The 23317-nt window shown below is 38.5% G+C and overlaps 1 protein-coding gene across 1 annotated transcript in view; it reads right to left on the bottom strand.

Moving 5' to 3' along the window:
- The window catches only part of TBX20 (T-box transcription factor 20), a 55771-nt gene extending 32944 nt beyond the window's left edge, over positions 1-22827 (bottom strand). Inside the window, exons 1-6 of the mRNA XM_017502221.2 lie at positions 22176-22827; positions 18585-18837; positions 17327-17491; positions 13613-13721; positions 9282-9440; positions 202-278 (exon numbers count right to left, since the gene is read on the bottom strand). Coding sequence (XP_017357710.1) covers positions 202-278; positions 9282-9440; positions 13613-13721; positions 17327-17491; positions 18585-18837; positions 22176-22302 — 890 coding nt within the window. The 5' untranslated portion in view covers positions 22303-22827. The remainder of the gene's footprint in view (positions 1-201; positions 279-9281; positions 9441-13612; positions 13722-17326; positions 17492-18584; positions 18838-22175) is intronic.
- Between the last annotated feature and the right edge of the window lie 490 nt (positions 22828-23317).

Raw genomic sequence — 23317 nt, 5'->3', positions numbered from 1 at the left:
GAAATTAAGCATATAATAGATCCAGTCACAGTAGCTGTCAGGCTTAAGCAGTTTCATATGCACAAGGAATGGCGTACAGAGAACAGAGGACTATATATAGTAAGGTTATGATTCTCTGGTGTCGAAAGGAGTGTGTTCTTACAAACTCCCTCTTCTCTTGATCTTATCTGAACAAGAAAGTAAACAGAAAATTCTTATTACCTCTCAATGTCAGTGAGCCTGGAGGAGTCCCGGAATCCTTTGGCAAAAGGATTGCTATCTATTTTCAGCTTGGTTATCTGGAAAGAATGGGTACAAAACATTATCACTTGTGAGGTCAAGGAAGTAAAATCAGAAATAGTTTGTTCATTCTCCATAGCACACCAAGAGTATCTTAATGTCTCTCAGTGTTGTGAGAAGGGTGGAAAGTGCTACGCAAGTTCACAAGAGGGACAAATCCCAGCCAGGTGGGATAGTGGGAAAGGCCTCAGAGAGAAGGAGGTATTGAGGACAGGCTGGAGGCTGACAGATAGATACAATTAGGGATGGGAGCCTTTGAGGCAAAAGTAGATGTGAAATGGGGTGTGCAGTATTTAATATATAATATGTCAAAGGCCAAGGCTGAACAGAAGAATGTAAGAACTGCCTAAATAAGAGTTATGCAGAATTCCAGCACTGATAGGGAATGGGGAACGAAAGCAAGAATGCGGTCTCATTTTCTGTTAGTACTGTGAGTACATATACATACCATAATAGATAAAAGATAAAATGGCCAATAATAGCCTCATATTCAATATGATATTGGTATACATGACATAAAACCTTCTGAATATAAATTTCCTCCTATCCCCCTTTCCATTTGACAAATCAGAATCAAATTAGCCCATCTTCTGTTATCCTTCCATGCAATGTTATTTATAAACTCAATGTTTATATGGAAAAATACATTCTAATAATAATCACAATCTGAAATATTAAATGTCCATGTTGTGGTATTCAGAATTCCCATAGTATTACTATTAGTGTAGAAAGATCCATTAAATTACATGTACAACGCCTCTGAAAAAGAATACATTAATTTGCAATGAAAAAATAAAGGAAACACTGATTAAAAGATACTCAACATGGAAAATACCAGAATTGTTAGAGCTGAAAGGAAGCTGAAAGACTATCTACCTCATGGTCTCATCTGACAGATAATCACACAGAGACTCAAAGAGCACAAGGGCCAAGATGCAGCTGGTCAGTAACTGAATTAGAACTAAGAAAACCTTTAAGGAGTCATAGCTTCTCAGTATCAAAATTAGAACCCATGTTCATCTTTAGAGAGAAATGCATGCAAAAGATTCTCAACAGGGGAAAAAAAATACAGGCATGTCTTCTTTTTCAGAGTAAGGAGTACACAATCAAAACAGATAGTTTGAAATACTCTTGCCAAAAAGCAACTTTTTCCCCAGTCAGGGTATATCTACAGAACATTTTAAACAGTTGTGAATAATTTTTTTCATTTCAAAAGAAATGTGTTTTTTTCTTTTCCGTGGTTTCTGAATGTGATCTAAACCAATACACAAGCTGCAAAGAAGCTATTTACACCTCACTTAAAATAAAACCCCACATACTAACCCAGCCAGACAGACTCCTCTATCAATAATACTGGCAAATTATAAGATTAGCTCTTTGATAATACTAACTTTTAAAAACAATTGACAGTGCCTCAGAAATGCTCATTTCTAGCCCATCGACATTCACTGTCAAGCCCCTAAAGAAAATCACTAAGCTATGAGCACTGGTAAACAGGGAAGCAAATATGCTACATAAATAAGAAACCTGTTCTCGTGGACAGCAATAGCTAAAGTGTGTATATGAAGACATGTACAGGAAAGACTGTATAGAGAACCTTCTCTCACCCACAGCTACAACTCTCTGAATAGTCTTGTTTCATCCATTCATTCCAACTAGGGCTCATTTTTGAAGGTCAGTTTTGGGAGGGAAGGAGAAAAATTCTACTTGTTTGAAATAAATTATAAACATCTTCTAAAGTCCAGGCAATCAATACAGTCTACAATTACAAATACCAACAAGATTTTAAAATCCTCCAGGACACGAGCTATGTCTGTTAGTAATGAACAACAATACTTAAAATATGTTCTATTTCTGAAGTGCTTTATAGTTAATTAATATGCTTTCTCAACAATTCATCAGCAAATAATGAGGATTAATTGCCACGCACATGCACAGTGCTAGATGGCAGATGACACACACAGCTAATAAGAGACAGAGCTGGCTCTAAATATCACTAAAGAAGGTGACACCAACTCCAATGTATGGTTAGAGACATCAAGGGTAAATCAAACCCACATGAAAATTTCAAACTGAAACTGTGAGGTGAAGCAATAAAGGTAAGGCTGACTTCAAATAGCACATTTATAAAATTGAAAAGTAAACAGGCTTGCCAACGGATAAAATTTTCTACAGACAACAACAGATAATATATCTGATGAAAACCTCATTTTGAAAGTTATTTTTATAGCCATCTCTCTAAGATATGAATTGTACCAAGCTTTTTCTGAGTCTTTACAAACTAAAAGGGTAGAAAGTATTACCTATCTGTTCTAATGATTAAAGGTGGACTTTTGATATACTTTACTTCTGAAAAGAATTTTGAAAATCAGATTTCTTGTTCTTTTTCCAAAAGGTAAAAACACTGTCTCAGAATATAATTAAGAAGTTATCTTAATTTCTTCGGTGCTCTAATACCACAGAAAATATATACTCTCAAACCACGTGTTTCACAATTAGTGTGTCACCATAGCTAATAATACTGCCATACTTTGAGCAAAGAAGTAAGTTAAATTCAACATGAGTTTTCAGATTTCTTTAAATTTTCTCTCATTATAAGATTATCTACTTCTAACATCATTTTAATCCAGCTTTCATAATCCCCAGGAGTATCAATAGTAATTTCTTTACATTTTGATATAACTTCAAACTCCAGGAAAGTTGCAAGAATAGTACAAAGTGCTCTTGTACACCCAGATTTACCAATTAGCTACAGCAATTATTTAAATTTTAGTGCACTAATTAGAAAAAGAATTCAAAACAATTACTTTCTCTATTTCCATTTAATCTAATTCTAGGAAAAATAATTGCTTTTGAACATGAGAGCAGAAAAAATCTGAATGGATCTATTATCACTAAAATTGTGTGGGAGCTCTGGGTTGATGGTATACATTCCTGAACAGCTTTTATGGGGTATTAATAATTAGCAGCACAGAGATTGTGGATTAAACTTCTTTGTGAGCCCACCACGTTCCTTGTAGCCCACCATAACTATGCTCTGAACCTGCTAGAGTGTCCACAATAAGAGCCCCACAAATGTTTGTTGAGCTTTACCTCAAGAACAAGCACACTCAGAAATACGATCTTAACTTTTCACCAATTATGCACTAAATGAAACCATGACTTTACAGGAAAAGCATTTCATTTTTTAAATTTTAAGATAAAATAATTTTCAAATAGCAAAATTTTAATATTCTAAGCAATCATACATTTTAAAAGGTCAGACATACAGTTTATACCACAATATTTAAATAAAAAGCCAGTAGTTAGAAAGAAATTCATTTCTGAAGGTGTAGTTTTACATCTCTTTATGAAATTTGGGATAACTGAAAAAATAACACACTTGAGAACTGATGAGAGAATGAAGTTGGGTTACAGACAGTGATTTCAGTTGGACATCATTTCATTCATGTCCGAATACGGGATGCCTGCAGCTTGTAATGCTGTTGAACAAATCACCTGGATCAAAGGTAATCCTAAAAGAAGTACCAAAAATGAATCAACTGCCAAATATTGTATGTACAGAAACCAGAGGTATGGCTTCTTTATAACTCAAAAATTCTTAAAAGCAGCAATATTTCTCACTTTGTCCAGAGAAAACACTAACAAATAAGGTTAGTAGTATGTGCTTAAGAAATGCTGCTGTTTAGTGTGTGTCTACATGTATCCAAATTACTAATTCAGTCCAAAGCACAACCCTACTTTTTCATGTATTTAAATAATATAGAATATAACGCAATTCCTAACCAGAATGTTCGCTCTTTCAGCATCTCTATTATCTGTAAATAAATGTGTGGAGGTCAGGTTTTGACACTACCTGCTGTACAAAAGAGAAGGAGGCCTTTTGCAGTGGTTATTCTGTATAATATCACTGGACTCTGAATCCAGCTAGGGTTCCCAGCCACAAGGTAAAATTGGCCCTCAGAGACCATTTCTCCAATTATCAGGAAAATATCTGACCAAAGACATTTAAAAATGAAACCTGACCTACACTTCAACTCTACAACAATGGTCTGCCTGCTCAAAAACAACGCATGACCTTTAAATCTTAAATTATAAAATAGTTTGTTGAAAGTGTAATGTATTTAGCTTTCATCCAATAATGTAAAGAAATGCAATCATTCCCTTGCAAAAACCAGAGGAAGAAATAGCAAATAAGAAGTCCTATTTTCATTACTTATAAATGAAACTATAAGGCACAATAAATGAGGAATGTTTTCATAAATTATTTTGGAAACTGTGACTTAAATTCTAATAGACATAAAAATAGCAGCCATATCCAAAGTTTAAGATATATGAAAGTGATCCTAAATGTGAATTTTTAAGTCTTTCTCTCTTTTCTCTTTCCTCTTTGTTCTTTGTACGTGAAAAAATTATAATACCATACTTAGTATATATTTACTTTATTTCCTATATATTTATATGTGATAGGCTGTTATATGCTGTAGGATATATTATTATATGCTATAGGAAAATTACTACATAAACTTGGTAGAGCAGTGAAGTCACAGTAGATGGTAGAAAGCCTAGAAAGAGTCAAGGATAACTTTAGAAAATGGCACAGTACTAATGAAAATGCTAACCTGCAACTTTATTTATTCACTTGCACATATGTTTATTCAGCATCTACAAGAGGAATTTTGATTGTTCTTACAAGGTTTAGAAACCATTTGCAAAACTGGCCTGTTAGGATACCAAATCAAATTGTTGACTATTAACTGGATTTTTATTTTAAAGGCATATGGCTATGGCTTTAAAAAAGGATACAGAGAAATAAATTCAGACATAGAAGGATCTATAAGGAAATTAATTCTGAATTTAGTCACTTCCATTGTGGTTACTTGGCAGTGAAATGACATGACATACTAATCATATCAATATTTATACTTGATGCAAGAAGGAAAAGCTGGGCACTGATGGCTGGATTTTGATCCCATTTATGATATTAATTAGAAATAAACCTTTGAAAGGAGGAACTTCTGTTGGAATGTGTGTTTATTAGTATCTTCACCAATCTTCATTAGCCATATTTTCAAATTCAGTGTTTGATGACACTGTCAGTGGTCACTTCCCTGGCCTTGCAATCTATCATCATGCCACCAAAAAGGAGGATTTAAAACCCAGAAGATCAAAACCTCATGCTGGTTCTGTCGCTTACCAGATTTGTGACCTTGGGTGAATGCCTTAACCACTCTGAACTCAGTTTCTTATTCTACAAAATGGGACTCATGGGGTCTTCTTCAAGGCCTCAGTGTCAGAATTAAATGAGACGTTTAGAAAAAAATGTGGAAAGATTTTTCTAAATTAAAAGTAATAAATCCAAACCATAAATTTTAGCTGGATCCTAATTCAGAGTGGGTTTTGGAGCAGTTGGTCTATCCTGAAAATTTTAATATAAATGGAATACTAGGTTATATAAAGAACAAATTCTTAGAAATTTTCTTAGCTGTGATGAAGATGTTGGGATTACAAGAATAAGGTCCTAATTGTCAGAATAGGCTTTCAGAGTATTTAGAAGTGTCATGAGCCATACAACTTTGTTTCAAAATGGGAGGGAAGAAAATGGAAAGGAAGGAGGAAAGTCCATATGCAGATAGAGAGGAAGTGGGAGGGAGAGAAAATTTTGGGAAAAAGCAAATTTGGCAAAATGTTCATTGTTGAATCTGGGTGGAAGGCATGTGAGGTTGATTTTACTATTTGTCTACTTTTTTACATGTCTGAAATTTGTTCTAAATAAAAAAAAATTGACTGGAGAAAACAAGAATTAAATGAGAAAACACTATTAAAGATGTGGCTCTAATTGGATGCAGCAAATACTAGCAGATATTCTGACCTCCCATTTAGGATGATCATCATTGTGTTACACTTGCTGATGTGTGGTATGAACAGCACATTTGTTTTTTAAAAAAAAAGAGCATAAAGCGTTGATGCACTCTAAGAAGGCTGTCTCAGAGCCTATCAGGGCCAAGAGCTGAGAGGAGGTGAAGTTCTGCTTCTTTGTGAACACCAGGCACTCACAGCTTAGAGGGTGAGGGCACTCCCTCTTGAACCTTAACTACCTGGATTCAAATCTGCAATGGGAGGAGCAAGGTTACTTCAGATGACTTATTTAACTCGTGCCTCAATTACCCCAACCGTATGATGCTGAATAAAAATACTATTGTTCCTATCTCACGATATTATTGACAAGATCAAATATGATTATGAATTGAAGTGGTGTCTTGCACATAGTAAGTACCCAAATGCTAGCTACTGTAATTTGTATTATGTACATAGAATCCTCCTATTCCAGTGTACCATGATATGAGAGGTCCCACCAACACTTAGGCAGTCTTGCTCTCTCACCTGTTAAACCAAATCTCAGCCATTTTACTTTAAAGTTTATTAGAAACTTTAATTTTTATCTCTATAATTTTCACTAAAAAAAAATAAAGAAGAAAAACAACTTACGTCTTCTTGCTTTGGCCCTCTTTAAAGAGAATTATGACAAAAGCAATGAGGTTTCCACATGACAAGTGTCTATGTCATTCCCAAACATCAATAAGATTTCTTAAGTTAGCATAGATTTAAATTGTTATAATATATTAGCATGGTCTCTATTATAAAAGCTATAAAATTAATTAGCATAAAATGATGAAATTTTTTCAGAATCTTTTTGGAGTCTATGATATTTGCATTCCACATGCAAATAAATTAAAAATAAATTAATTAAAAACAGGATTGCTAGTTTCAGTGTTCCAGATTCTCAGAGAAACAGCACTAGCGCTTTAGTTTTTTATGGGCCTCCATCTATACCCCAACTTTTGGCTTGGGCATTCTCTGAATGTTTTTACTCCTATGTTATCAACTTGGAGATAACCAAAAGCTACAATACTTGCCTTTACTATAAGATAATTAGCATGATAACAATTATGCATTAATTTATCTATCTCATTAAGTAATATGCCACTAAAATTTTAAACTCCAAATGGTGACAAATTCTCTTTTGACATTTCTGAGATAGCCCAATCATAGCCACATGCCTTATTTACAGAGCACCTGACAAGCTTCCAAAGGCTTGTTTGGAACAAGCCTACACAGACCACTATATTTGATCTTCACAGCAATCCCCTAAAGTTGTCTGGTCAGTTCTTGGTCCTAACATATAGGTAAGGAAGTGAGCAGCTACTGGTGAAATGAAATCTACTCAAAGTTGTACAGAAATCCTAGGAGAGTAAGCCTTACACAACCACTCTGGCCATCTGCCCACATTCATTTTCCTGGCTTCTATTATCTCATTTGTGTGGGGCTACCTGTGATGTTAGTTTCATACTGCCTTTCCCTAGTGGTTCCACACCATCTCACTTCCAGGTGACCAACCTCCTCCGGACTCTGAGCCATCTACCAGGCAGCATCTATAGCTAATCACTCAGAACCCAAAACCCAACAACATCAAGACAAGAGGAGAGCAGTAGTCCGGCTACCTATGACCAATGAAATAAACGCAAGATACAAAGACACAGAGAGTTTATGAACAACGGAATGTGTCAAGTAAACTGAGCATATGACTTGCTTTTATATTGAAGTCTATGAAAAGGAATTCTACTTCTGATCCTTTCTGATGGAGAGAAGTCACTTACCCTTTCTTAGCTTCAGTTTCCTCACCTATGGAGTGTTAGTACTGCCACAGCCCTTCAAGCTTACGCTGGGCACAAAAGAAGAAAATGCACGGGAAGTGTCTATCAGTACATGGCCATTAGTATGGCCTTGATAAATATTTACTAAGCTGGAATAAGTCTTATGGATGAAGAAATGCATTAATTTAATTTTTTAAAAAAATTATTTTATTTTTTTTGAGATGGAGTCTCGCTTTGTCCCCCAGGCTGGAGTACAGTGGTGCCATCTCTGCTCACTGCAATCTCTGCCTCCCAGGTTCAAGCGATTCTCCTGCCTCAGCCTCCCAAGTAGCTGGAATAACAAGCGCTCACCACCACACCTGGCTGATTTTTGTATTTTTAGTAGAGGCAGGGTTTCGCCATGTTGGCCAAGCCAGTCTCGAACTCCTGACCTCAGGAGATCCGTCCACCTTGGCCTCCCACAGTGCTGGGATTACAGGCATGAGCCACCGCACCTGGCCAGAAATGCATCAATTTTAAATGTGATGTACAACAGAGAGTAAAAAATACTCTCTGTTGAGTATCCCTTATCTGAAATGCTTGGAATCAAAAGTATTTTGGATCTCAGATTTTTTCAGATTTGGGAATTTTGCATTATACTTACAGGTTAAGCATCCTTAATCCATAAATCTAAAATCTGAAATGCTCCAATGAGCATCTCCTTTGAGTGTCATGTCAATGCTCAAAAACTTTCAGATTTTGGAGCATTCAGATTTTGGGTTTTTGGATTAGGGATATTTAACCTGCATATAACTCAATAATACAATTTAGATACCTTGATGTTAAATATACAACACCTTACATATTGTAGTTTACTATCTAAAAAGACATTTAAAATCATTTTACTAAAATTATCTCATCCTAAATTATAGCGGAATAAACCTCACAAAATATCTAAAGTATCAGCAGTTTGGGCAGTTGGATAGAATATGTGTGTTTAATTCAGCAGAAAAACTGAACTTTTAAATTTTATGAAGCAACAAGAGCATGGTTATGCATGTTACCAGGAGGAGGAAAAGGAGGCAGGTAACTTTCTGGAGAAGAAAATGAGAGAAGGCAGATTGGCTTAGGTGTGGGTGGGGAAGTGGGCAGTTAAAAATCTGACCCATCATATAAAGATTCTAGAAAATATAGTCTAATACGCAGTCACTCAACACACTCTTAAAGGTCATAGTACTGAAACTCAATAGCTCTCTGCAAAGTGAACATCCATTTTGAGTACTGGGATATCTCTTCTCTCCAAGAAAATGTAAGAACCTCCTAAATCCTTCTCTTATGTGGGAACAAAATTGTGAACCATAGACTTACCAGTTGATTCTGGTAGGCTGTGACTGCCGTAAAAACTGTTTCTGGAAAGATAAAAGTTCTAAATTCTTCAGACTTCAGGTTGAGCAATGAGGCTGTGTGGTCTTTCTTCTTAATGATGTGTACCCTTGGCTGGTACTTATGCATTGAGTTCAAAATTATCTACAACAGAAAAATGGGAAGTACTGAACTTTACGTACTTACACTGCTAAACGGGCCAAATTACAGCGAGACAAGAATCAATCAAAGCATCTACAATTTCAAAGTCAATTTTAAGATACAGATCTACCCTCTTCGGCCTCAAGGCAAATCATTTTCACAAGATACCGCAGAGTCATTGTTGTGAATCACATTTTGCCAAAACAACTGCAAATCACACAGGTTGTTTCAAGTGTCCTTTCTAAAATCATGGGGGAGGGGTCATCTGAAGGATAAGTTTTATTTATTTTTTAAAATCAAGTCTTTTAAATACTTTTGGTTTGTTAGTCTAGTTAGACCAAAGGACACATGTCTACATTTTCTAAAATAAGAAATCATGCATTCTAAGAGGCCAGATTATTATTTATGGAGAAAAATATAAAAGTTTAGAAAAGCAGTGAGGTGTTAGGCAAACTTGGGTTAAAATTTTGAATCTGTCAGTTTCTAGTCCTTTAATCCTGGGCCATGTGATTTCGTCTCTCCAATTCCTAGTTTTCTCATATGCAAAAACGTTATTAACCTCATAAGGCTGGCACAGAGAAAACAGGAAGTGCTCAGCAAATATGAACTGTATTATTAGTAGTAATAGGAGTATTTATGACAGCTTCCTTGATTTCCAACTTCCAGTTATTGAACCAAATCTGAATCATGATAGCCATCTTCCATTCTGTAGCTAGTAAAAGTTGCCAAGTACTTCAAAACCATAAACACACCCTTAACAAGGCAACCAATAGACAGTATTTTTCACATATCTTTATATATATATTTATATATAAATATATATATCTTTATATTTATAGATAAATATATAAATATAAAGATATGTGAAAAATATCTTTATATATAAAATATTTTTTTTTCATATACATATACATATATATGAAAAATACATATGTATATATATTTTTTATTGCATTTTAGGTTTTGGGGTACCTGTGAAGAACATGCAAGACTGTTGCATAGGTACATGCATGGCAATGTGGTTTGCTGCCCTCCACCCCATCACCTATATCTGGCATTTCTCCCCATGTTATCCTTCCCCAACTCCCTAGCCCCTGCTGTCCCTCCCTTAGTATCTGGGCAATAAAATTCAATTTCCAATATGAAAGGTTTTCCACATCTCCCCTCCTGTCATACAAACAGCTATCTAAGTCTGCAAAATTTGGGGGTATGTCTTTCTGGGGATAAGAGGGGTCACATTGTATGTCCTCCTCTCCAAGGAGCTGGCAGAGAGTGTGACTCTCAGGAGACATCAATAAACAGCATGGCAGGACCGATGGCACTCTATGCTGGTTGCTGCTGCTAATAATGCAACTGATGGCTCCCTGGCTTTTTTGGCTAACCTGGGTGTGGGGCATGAGGGCTTCTGCCGATTGACTTTAGCAGAATTAAATACTAGTCACTGTGGGATAACTGATATATAATCAGTCTCTCTCTGTGCTGAGATGCAAGCTAACCTGAAGTTACAGGGTATTAACTGGGGTTGAATTTTGAACATGCTGCCTTTTTATGATCCCAAATTGGAACAGGAATAACTGAAATAAATGGTGTCTTTAAATAAATCAAAACAATATTTTAAAATGATAATATCATCTCTTTGTACCATGCACTTGTTCCAAGGATTTCAAGCTATTGATACTCAGTCATAAAACTTGAATAAAGTTGAAGCAGTAAAAGCAAACATTTTCCTCCTGTCATTGATATAAGAAAAAAGTAACATTCATCATATATTCTACTGAGAAGATAAGAATTTTCAAATACCCATCCACCCATATATACACATACCAAAATGGAACAAGCAGTAAGCTTTAAATAAGCTTCCTCTTTCCCCACTTCCACCACCTGAAGGTTAATTTCCTTTGGGAAAGGTTACTGGACAGACCCCAGACTCAGCCACTAAGACCCCAGGACTCCCTGACTCTGCTCAAGCTCTCCTGCAACTTGAGGGCTAAGGAACACTAACAGAAATGTGGGCTCTGCTTCACTCAAGAAATAATTCTTGAGAATAACAAAGTTTCCTTTTCTGAAACTAAAAACATGTCTGTAAGAGAGGCTTCTTCAGAATCTATGCAAAGAAGTTAGCTAAACAACACAGGATCTAACAATCTTTCCTTGTATTAATAGTTTTCAGAACACACTTTCCGTTGACAAAAGGTTACATTAAATATATATATTTTTTGAGACAAGGTCTTGCTCTGTCACCCAGGCTGAACTGCAGTGGCACAACCACAACTCACTGCAGGCTTCATCTCCCAGGCTCAAGTGATCCTCCCACCTCAGCCTCCGGAGTAGCTGGGACTACAAGTGCATGCTACCATAACCAGCTAATTTTTTGTTTTATTTTTTTCAGAGAGATGGGGTCTCCCTATGCTGCTCTGGCTAGTTTCAAGCTCCTGGGTTCAAACAATCTTCCCACCTCGGCTTCTCAAAGTGCTGGAATTACAGGTGCAAGCCACCATGCCTGGCGAATATAAAAGGTTTAAAGCTAAAATGCATATAAGCACATGTCTAAGACTAATCAGTTTTTTAAGGTATAATCTTGGTATAACCAGGTTAGACCCTAGAACTTCTGAAATCTAGTTTAGAGCTACTACTACCCAATGGAGCTGATGCTAAAAGAAAAGCATTTCAATTATGGGCAACTAATCTCAAAATGAACTCTCAAGTCTTTTTGGAAAGAGCCATGTAATTCCTCTAAAAGCCTCATTTATAGAAAATTCCGGAATCATAAAAGAATTTCATTTTTTCCTGCAAAAATTTTCATTAAAGTTCAAGAAATTTTAATGTAAATGACATTAAGAATGATCATTGACCTACAAAAAAATCACTCCATACTTCAGAAATTTTAACCTGAAACAAAATTTGTCAGTAGAAGCATGTTTAAAAAAAGAAAGGAAAATTATGCCAATAACCTTAAAGATCAATTATCTTTCTTTTTCAATACACAAGAAAACAGAGCATATTAAGCTACTTCCAATATCCCAACAGCACCACCACCAGAGTCATGAGTTAAGTGGCTACACTGACGTCGTTGTAATAAATAGGGTCTCCTACAGGCAGAGAGATAGTGCTAGCTCCTGAAGTGATTTATTTGGTTCCAGGTTTAATCTCACCATTTGAAACCAAACCCAGAACTTTCTTATTATATATTTATGACCATCTTTGTTGAGAAAGGTCTTCAAACACTTTCTCTAAGTTGCACAGATTTGATCCTCACACATTGTATATATGTATCAAAACATCACATGTACCCCAAAAATATGTACAATTATTATCAATTAAAAATTGTTAAAAGAAGGCAAAATATTATGGAAGTCTCTCTGAAGTTTTCTTAGCATAAAATCTAAGACAGAATTTTTATGTGAATCTTTATTTAGGAGCAGGCATGAAGTAACATCCCGGACAATACCTTAAAAAGTCATTTTATCAAATATGTAAGGACCTGTATCAATGACTATTTGTTCTACTAAACTACTGATAAGAACACAGAGTTAATTTCTCTTTTTTCCACATTTTAACAAACTTTATACTGACAAAAAAAATCTAATTGTTTTGTTTTTCATTACACAACTTCTCTATGCTTTAATATTCATGAAATTCTCCAAAAATTTTTTTTAAAAGGTTACATAATGAGGAAACAGCATTTTCTCAAACTGATTTGGACATAAACTCCTTTGATTCTATTTCATCTCGCATACATGTATTCTATAGAACACATTTGGGGAACCCCCATCAGAGGTCCTAGCCCTATCATCTTTAGGTTTTATTATCTGATATGCTGCTCACAGAATTAGATGCTTAACCCAAGAAGAGTCTGTAGTAGCCTCCAAAAATGTACATTCTCTTAGTTTAGTTGGCTTGAGTGGTACAGCAATTTTAGAAGCCTTGGGAATTCCATGGGACAGAAGATTCCTGACCTTCTTGCATAGAAACGGCACACAGCATTCCTGTTAATGACCTATTAACAAAATCAGTCAAGGTCCCCTGAAAAACAATAAATGTTCCTATAAAATGACTCAGAGATAGAAGGTAGGAAGGAGACAGGGAAAGCAAGAAGGGACTCAGAGAGAGGCAGTTTTGTGCAACTTGTCCATTCCATCTCGGGGAACCTGCACGGTCCACAGCACGGTACTTACATGGCCATGTTGATCCAGTTCATTGTTGGTAAGTTTCACCTTTTCAAAAGACACCATTTGTTTGAGTAGTTGCTCACCCGTAAAAGGAGAATCTGGGTGCACATAGAGCCTAAGAAAGTTAGAAGAAAACTTTATGGAGAATTTTTTAAAAAATCTGTCTCTGTGGGTTACACAATGTTCTGATTCTAAAGGAACACACAAACCATATATAAGTGGTAAATTTTATTGCCCCATATACCTTAAATTTATTAATATTGCAATGTCAAAACAACTCCAAAATGTCTAATGTTTTTCTTCATGTTCCAATGATCTAAAAGAGTTAATACTTAGCAAATTTTCTATTAAAAGCTGATCAAGACATTTTTTTAAGGTTTTTTTTTTTTTTCCATCTATCTAGTAAACTACTGGGCTGCTTCTATCAAACGCAAAATCTTCTTGTTGAAGGTGCTTTCAAAAGAAAAAGTAGGTTACACTAACTGTGTAAGAAGTTCCTATCACAAGCATCTCTAAAATAACAATGAAAACATAAATAATTTAAAAGAGAAAATAATTTTAGAGAGTCAATTTATTTAAAGTTAGTTTTAAAATTTACAGTTGGTATTCTTTGTAAATACAAGATGGAGTAATTTTAATATAAGGACATGGAGAACTTCCAGTAGTTCAGAGATCAGTTGGGAGTCTGTTGTTCTTCCAGTTACATTAAACACTACTGCTTTCATCGTTATCTGTTTATATGCTCACTAAAACAGTTAAAAAAAGCTAGACACACTTCAAATTATTTATTTATTTGTAAACAGCATAAGCCAAAAAAAAGTACTCACTTTGATGGGAAAAATTTGTTTATCATGTATTGATCAGTTGCTACACGCAAGGCAATCTTTTACTCACTCACAGTTAAATGCAGGTCATTTTTTCTACCTGTGACAATCGCCTTAAGTGCAGCTCCTTGTAAGTCCCCATCCTGGTATCTTCTTGACATAAATCTTTCTGAAGTCAGACAGAGACTACAGAACTAATGAGGGGGAATCGAAATCCTTGATTTAATAGGACAAATTCCTTTATCCATGTAACACCTTATTTATATAAAAATTTTATATAGGATCCTTATAACTATAAACGTAAATATTTTTATTAGGGCAAAAGCAAGGGATAAGAAGTCATAAAGTCTTCCTTGCAATATTCATATAAAGAACAAGAAATCTGTGCCATGGTTTGTCACACAGAGGACTAAGAACAGAAGAATTCTGTACCCATGCTGAAACTCACAAAGCCCACCAGGAGCAATGCACAAAAGAGGCTGACAGCACCAAAGATTCTTACCAGAGCTACAGAGAAACTCTAAAGGCTTCAGGCATTTGTCTGCCTGTTAATTCCACTGTTTTTAGGAGGAGTGCTCACAGTTGCCTTTCAATTATGCTTTGATAGCACAACCACTTTTCAAGCACCATGCTTCCAAGACTGTAGCTTTCTTTATTGGTGCAGTTGTTTTACTGATCAGAACCACATTTCTCCCTCTAAAAAAGCTCCAAAATTATTTAAAGTCCTAAAAGTTGATGAAATGTTTCCTCTTTAAGGATCACATTCTCCACATGTAATAGCTAATATTAATGTATTTAAATATTAATTATGTACTTTAAAGAAAAGGAAATGTCCTATATGAAAATGTAACATTATTTTAGATCATAAATAATGTCTCACCTATTATTATGATCAAGTAATACTGTCAAGCATTATTTCTTCTGGTTAGAAATGACTGACCAATGACCTTCAGTCTGAAATAAAATGCTTCAAAGTCCTTAAACCATGGGAAATTTTTGCCACCAGTACAAAATTATCACCTCCTAAGTTCTTCGCTTTTCTCTTAGAGACAGATAGTATAGCAAAGTACTTCTTTTAACAATAATAGTAAATAATAGTTGCTATTACCTAGAATATTTTTATCCCATAATAAGCTAAACATTTTTATTTCATATCAATCTGAAAAAGCTGAACTAGGATGAATGAAAAAATATACAGGAAGCCCCTCCTCTCAAGTCCCCCGGAGACTTAAAATTCCAGCAATAGCTTAAACATGCTTCAGTTAAGATAGTGTATTGGTACACGCTTTTCTTCTCCAACCAGAACAGATTAGTAACATAAACAAGGCATGTCATATTTCCAAAGTCCTGCTGGCCTGCATCAGCTCCCCATACCTTCAGATAGGAAGAAAATGTATGTTTAATAAGAGTGATTAACTTCTTAGAGGAAAGACTGGAGGGAAAACAAGAAAAAGAGGGTTTGCTGGTAGTAAATGGTTAGGAATCTGCTAAAATACTCTCTCTCTCTGATTTAAAACAATATTGAAAAGTTTGAAAGGAAGCTCAAGAATAATAGTAAACCATTTAATACTAAATAGAAGAGAATACTACTTTTACTAATTTTAATATCTATTATAAACTGGTGACTCTTGCTCAACTAAAACAAATGAGTAGCAATTGTTTTTTAGATTTTCTTAGTGTTGACTGTTATTTAATATACTGATATGGAAGGGCTGGGAAGACGACCTTTCTAGTCTCTTCCGAGAATGGAAAACTCTGAGAGATTGCTTTTAATCTCTTTTCTAGTGCATTTAGCATATGATAAGCTCAATAATATAATAAACTACTAATTAAGCTGAATATTTTATCTGAACCATATGTGTAATTGTCTGTTGATTCTTTGCCTTCACTGTAACGCCAGACTAGACACAAAGTACCAGCCGTAACTTAACAGTTCTTAAACCTGGACATTTAAATAAACTCTTCACTCTGATATGAACTTTCAATCAATTACAAAATATTAGTCATTTAACAACTGAAAAGCTATAAGGCTGAGCCTTAGAACCCAAAACATAAAGTCAGCTAATATGTTTTGTTTTGTATTAAAATAGGCAGTTACATTCCTGTAACTTCATCTATTATTCTTCATATAAGCAAATACATGTTTTTCCTGTTAGAATACTCATTTGATTAAAACAATAATAATAAACACTTGCATGTGCTTTTTGAAAGATGGTACTCCTGGAAAAACTGTAATAGCAATGAATTTCACAAGAGTAAATATAATGATCCCTAATATATTAACTGAAGAATGTTTCATGTAAAAGAACCTGTTGTTGAATTACATTCATCCACTAAAACTATAAAGGGAGAAAATAAGAGTTGGCTTTTATTTTTACTTTAAAATCTCTGAACCCTTTATTGGTCAAAAACAATTGAATTTTACCTAAATGGTGTTTATGATGTGGAGTTATAACCACATGATTAACAAATACCATAAGCAACCATTTTACTAAAATACACTGTTCTAAAAAGGGTTTTAGGACAACCATTTCATCAGTAGGCTTATTCAGTCTGGTTTTAAGCAGCAACTAGAGAGAATGTCTATATTTATATTTATACAAAATGGATCCACATTTCTAATGAATGCTCAAATTGGAATGTAAGAAAAACTTTTTGAAATGAATTACTGCCTGATGAAACAAACTTAAAGACAGTGTTTTCTCTATGCACAAACTACCTTTCTCAGAGCCTAGCCCATATTTTGTATAGTCAATCCTAGAGTGTCCAGGCTTGGAATGTTCTCTTGCCAGAGCCCGCTGTTTTAAAAACACACTTGCTTAAAATTCACACAAGCCAGAAACATTCTGACAAAGGCGTTAACAGTTTTCACAGCAAAAAATCCAGAGGCACAAACCTGGCTGGCAACGGTGGGTCGGCTTTGCCAGCCACCAGCCAGGAGGACCGGTGGTAGGCGTAGCGGTACCTCTTGTTGTCTACAGGGACGATGTCCATCAAGACTATGTACTTGGCCTCAGGATCCACCCCGGAAAAGGACACCCGGATGGTGGGAAACATCCTCCTGACAGAGAGAGACAGAAAATGGACCCTGTTTACGCTGACTAATAAACTGGCCCTAATTGGGAAGACAGAAAGGAGAGCGGGAAGGAGGGAGGGAGGGAAAGGGCCTGGCTCCTGATTCCGGTCCACAAAACCCCTTTTTGCTTTGTTTAAAGCCTCAGAGAAGTGAATACAGAGATGGGGGGGGAGGGGTAGTTCTTCTAAGCTTAGATAATTTCAAGTGTCACCTTTAAGTAAGTGTTAACTGCTAGGTGAGAAGGTGTGGGTGGGGGTGGGGGTATGTTTTAACACTAGAAAGTCTGTGATTAGGAGGAAACCCTATGCATTTCAATGATCAAGCTCACTTAAACGCCAAAGGACCCGAAGTCCCTGGAGCTGACCCAGTCACGCAACCCACCGGCATCCCAGCCAGAAAACTCTGCTCTTGCAAAAGAAAAGCCAAGAGCAGAAGTTTCGGGGAAGGATTTCTTAGAGACCCTGCAAGTATTTTCTGCAGTCCCAAGAGCTACAGCCATCAAGTTTTGCCGGCCTCTGCCCGGTCCCAACCTCCCGCAGCCCTGCAGCTTCCTGCCCGGCCGGAGCCCGCCCAGCTCTGGCGCCAAGAGGCCCCGAGCAGTGCTCCTGCGTACAGGGAATTTTATCGTTTCAAATTTCATTCTTCCTCCAGGTTTTAATTTTAGTTTTTAATAGGAGTTGGCAGCTTTTGCAAATTGAGACTGATAAAAGGAAAGCTACTCACCTACCTAGAAGCACCCAGCAGCTCACCAGGCACCCCTGGCACAAATTCCTCCTCCTTCCAGATCCCGACCCCCGCACCTCCAAACCTTCTCCAGCTCCAGGGAGAGCAGACCACACCCTTTGGGCTTAGTGTGCCTCCCTGGTCCCTGTGCCCTTCTCAATAATCCTGAGAACACAAATGACTAGAAGTCCTGTAGCTAGCTGGAAGGAAGGAAGCTGGTGGAAAGAAGCTGCCCTGGAGCAAAGCTGGCTCTCCGCTCCACGACCAGCCAGCTCCCACCCAGTTCCAGGAAGCGCCCTCAGCTACTCAGGGAGTGTCCTGACTTTCCACACCCCAGCCTCCAAGGCCCCACTACCTGCCCGACTTGGTGATGATCATCTCGGTGCCCAGCTCATGGAATTTGTCCCAAAGCTCCTTGGTCTCCAGGCTGCAGGCGATTTTGGCCATTTCCTCACTGGGGATGATGGGGGTGGTGGGGATCAGCGGCTCAGTACACAGAGAAGAGGAGGATGGGCTGCTGCCACCGCCTCCACCAAACTCCCCGTGAGCATCCAGGCTGGCCAGCTCACCCAGGGGCTGGGCACAGGACGACTTCTCCACAAATTGCTCTGGAGGCAAAGAGAATGGTGAATGACAGCTGACACTGTCAAACAAGGAAAGATCTGGAAAGAACAGCATAACCACAATGGTCACTTGGATTTGACTCAGGAAAAGTTAAGGTCAGAAACTCCAGGCGGGGCTGTAGGGACGACCCATCACTGTGTAAAATTACCTGGGATTCCCATAGGGTGACATGCCCAGTGTTTCCTGAACAAGCTAGTGAGTTCTAGAATGATGGCTTGTCACCACCAGTACTAAGTCCACTCTGTGAAATAAAAATGTGAGAGTGGAGGAAGGAAAAGGTGATGATCATGAGGGATGAATAGCAAATATTTCTATTATCAACCTCGCAATCCTAGACTTCGTAGCTCATGGGACCGATACCAGTCCTGCCTCTTTGACAACCAGGAGGGATTTCTCTCCATGGAGACCAAGATAGCAAAGAGATCAGCACCTTCCTCACTTGGAGAGGAACTTTCCCTTCCTTCCTGGAGTTCTCTCTCCATAAGAGAAAAGGAAAGGAGAATAGGAAGGTAAAAGAAAAATGGGGAATGTGGTTTCCAAAAAGCAGTCACTTCATCTCTGTGCCTGACTTTCAGTTTTCTAGGCTTTATGGTGAGAGTTAGAACATTTTTATACTCTTCCTCCCAGCCCAAGATCTTATGAAAAATGCTACCATACAGCTTGCTCAATCACAAGAGCAGGTTCTGTGGGCCATTTTTCAGAATAGATGTGGAACAATTACTTGAGGGGTAACGTATAAAATTTTTCTTTCTCCCAAAAAAGTCCTAGAAGTGAGGAAAACAACCTCAAACGCAGGCCGGCACTGTGTTAAAGTGGGAAGAATGCTCTGCCATCCACCACCAGGTTGGAATACTGCTGCCTATGAACCAAACATTCTCCCCCACAGCTGATAAGGGCCTCGGACTACACCAGTCACTTTGATGGAATACAGGGAGACTTTTGTAATTGTCCCAATTATCTTCAATCTCAAAAAAGAAACTACTTGAATTTGCAATGTGAAGCTGATCTCTTAAGTGCCCTCAAGAAATCAAAGCCAGTTCTAAATGCATGTATGTGCATGCATATAATGTATGTGGGCATATGGGACATACACGGATCATAAGGTCTTTTATTTCCTACACATCTTCACATGAAGAAAACAGGAGACCGAGTGTTTTTACTTTTACTTCTCATACAATGATAATCCAATCCATGAAAATGATTTAACTTAAGAATACTCAAATTAACTGCCATCCTGATTTTTTTTCAGATTAAAGAAACCATGCCATAACAAAATCTTATTTTCTACTAACATTTTCAGAAACACATTCACATGATATCTTTGGTGGGAAGTAAAAAGTAGTCTTGATGATTTTTTTTTTTTTTTTCTGACAACTGAAAGTGGCAAATGCCCTAAGCCCCAGACTGACCAATGCATCCGGATGGGAAGTGGGAGAGGAAGAAAATGAAATAGAAATGCTTCAGTGGACTGAAGGTGTTCTTTTAAATAGACTTCAGGCGTTTAAATGGGCAATCCTGGGACACACTGGAATCCTCCTTCCCACTCTACAGTTTGCTTCAACAAAAGTCTCACATTCTCTCTTAACAGAACTTTTACGTGTTTCTCTTGCTAGAGTCCCTGGCTTGCAGTCACCTCTGTTGAACTGGCATGTTAAGGGACAAGAATGCCTGCTAGTTCTTTTAGAGCCCATCTCAAAAGCCAGGAGAGGGAAACTCATTTTATAGACTAGTGTGTGTTCATGGATGGGGGCTTAGTGGTGGTGGTGGAGTTGTGAGCTAGGAATAGCTTTAAAGTTCAAGATTTAGAAATTTTGATAAAAGGTCTTTTTTCTCAGAAAAATAGAGAGAAGGAAGTAATGTTGAAATGACAGTGCAGCTGGGGCTGGCATGTTTCCCAATCTGCTGTCTACACTTCCGTCAGGAATTTTAACCTGAAATCCTCTTTTCCTCCTATGTAATAAACTGAGCTATTTGCAAAGCATTCAGCAACTATGCATGCTAAACAGCAATGCATAATGTTTAGAAGTCCACAATATAACTTTGAAACTGTTAGTTATATTTTTCTAAACAATTGGGGTTTGTTTGATTGATCGTTTCCATTTCTTTGCCAGATTTAGATTGAGATGGGAGGTCGTTGGGAAGAACCAGGGTAAGGGAGTGAAAACTTAGAGGAGAGGTGTTTTTGTTTGTTTGTTTTTGGTTTTTTTGGTTTGTTTGTTTTGTTTTGTTTTGATATTCTGTTTTCTAGAGATCGAATAGTTTCTTTTTCCTCCGTTCCAAGTAGCTACAGGAATTTTACTTCGCTCATCTTTATGCCCAAGCACCTCATTTTAGATCTCTAACATTTCCTTTTTTTCTTGTTATTATTTTGGATATAATATGTTAAAGTGTGGGAAGGCCAGAGAGAAGAAAAGAAAAATTGGGGAAGGTTAAAAAAGAAAAATTACCTTAAGTTAGCTACCCGATTTTCACATTTTAGGGATACCAGATGATCAGGATGTACAATAATTATTTCCTGGGGACCCACCAGGCAATGATGAGACCGGTTCTTTCTCTCTCAGTTGTAAAGGGATTTTAAATATTTACCTTGGGCTGGTTCTTTTCCATGTAATTCACTAGTGATAAAGAGAACATAATCCTTATTCTCCCTTTACTCCTAGCCTGGTGTCTTCTATAAATGGTAAAGGTTGTTAAACAATATAACTGAAAGTAGAGGAATCTGAGAAATGGTTACTGGTTAGTGTTTTTGCCAACCTCAAATGAAAATGTCGACAGTTATAAAATGATGTCTTGGTGATAAATCTGGAGCTTCAGTGAATAAAATGGTTCGTGCAGGGAGAACTGGCTTATTTTACTTCACAGTGGTTTCAAAGAGCTCGCTATTCTATTCAAGTCAGAAGAAAATGAAAATTAAACTGGTTTCCTGTGAAATCGTTTAGTGTCTCCTTGGTTTCAAACGCACAAGCAGGTGTTAAACGCACAGTAAATCCTGTTGAGCTTTAAAAGGGATTGTATTATTATTTTTCCCTGAATGTTTTTATACTAACATACACACACAACATATGTCCGATCTGATACATGGATTCTAGACAACTGGGGAGACCGACGGGCCCAGGTACAAGATGCACAGCCCATCGCATTCAACAGACTGAAGCCTCCAAAGAAAACTTGGACAGAAAAGAAAAAAAATCTCCCACCTGCGATGTATGGCTCATGGCTTGAGCATCAGAAGCTGCTTCGAGCAGCCTGCGGCCAGGGACAGGGGGACAGATGGATGCGCACCACCCCGGTCCTCGGCGGAGAGCCGAGTAGCCTGACTTACCCAGGGGTTTGATGGTGTTCTCCGTCGCCTCCTTCTCCTTGGAGCCGCCGCTCGACATGAGCGCGGCAATGGAGAAGGCGTTGGCCCGGGAGGAGAGTTGGGGCTTTGGCGACGCCGTGAACTCCATGGTCCCCAGCACGCGGTCCTGGCCAGGGACGGGGTCGGCTGAACTGCCGTCCAGCTTCCCCAAGGGAGACAAAGACCCGAAACACAGTGCAAAGTTTCGGAGAGCAGTCACAGCGGGGCCAGAGACTCCAGAAGAGTCAGCTCCAACCTCTCAGAGCTCCGCACTAGCCTCTATCACCCACCGCAAAGCCACAGAGCCGCAGAGACTTCGAAGCAGCCAGAAAGGAGAGGACCCACCGGGCACTCCAGCGGGTGCGCACGCCCCGGGACGCTCGGCAGGACGACAGGCTGCACAGCCCGAAGGCGGAAATGAGCATCAGCTGCACAAAGCCCTGGGGTCCCGGAGCATCCCGTCAGCGTCTTTCCTCCCTCTGGGGCTGGGGACGGCCGGGGCGTCCCAGGCTGAGGTGGCGATCAGCCTAGCGCCGCTGCTAGGGCGCGGGCGTGCGGAGCGCGGCGCAGAGCCAGGAACACTGCGCCCCGGCGCTCGCTGCCCGGAGCCTTAATTTGCTGGCGGCGGCGATCCCGGCGGCCCGCAGCCAGTCAGCGCCGCACCACGTCACTGCTTCCTGATTCCGCCGCCGGGGGCGGGGCCGCGGGCCGGGCGCTGAGGGCGCGCCCAAAGAGCGGCGCCCGCGTGGCCTGGCGTCCCGGCTGTACGGTAGCCCAGAGCAGGATCAGGGAAAGGGGTGCCACCACTAGGCTGACGCAGCTGCCGTGGACACCCTCGCCTGGTGTCGCAGTCCCGAGCGGGAGGGCGGTGCGCGCTGTCGGGAGAGGGTGTATCATCGCGGCCTAACGCCCGAGATCCCGGCATGGCCCAGTTGGGGAACCTATGACTAGACCAGAGGAAGCTCGGGAGTACTTGCTTTTTCCATTCTTTTTCTTAACTGCGCTCAAAGTTCCAAAAGAAAGTAGGGAAACGCTCAGTAGAGCGGGAACCTACGCCTCAGCCGGCGCCAACAGGTCAGGTCCATAGTCCGGGCAGATCCTAGGGCCGGGACTCTCATTCGAGG

This window comes from Cebus imitator, unplaced genomic scaffold, assembly GCF_001604975.1.
Source record: "Cebus imitator isolate Cc_AM_T3 unplaced genomic scaffold, Cebus_imitator-1.0 Scaffold294, whole genome shotgun sequence".
In the NCBI taxonomy this organism is placed as follows: Eukaryota; Metazoa; Chordata; class Mammalia; order Primates; family Cebidae; genus Cebus; species Cebus imitator.
Note: the sequence above shows the minus strand (reverse complement) of the source record. Positions and strands in the feature narration are given on the sequence as shown.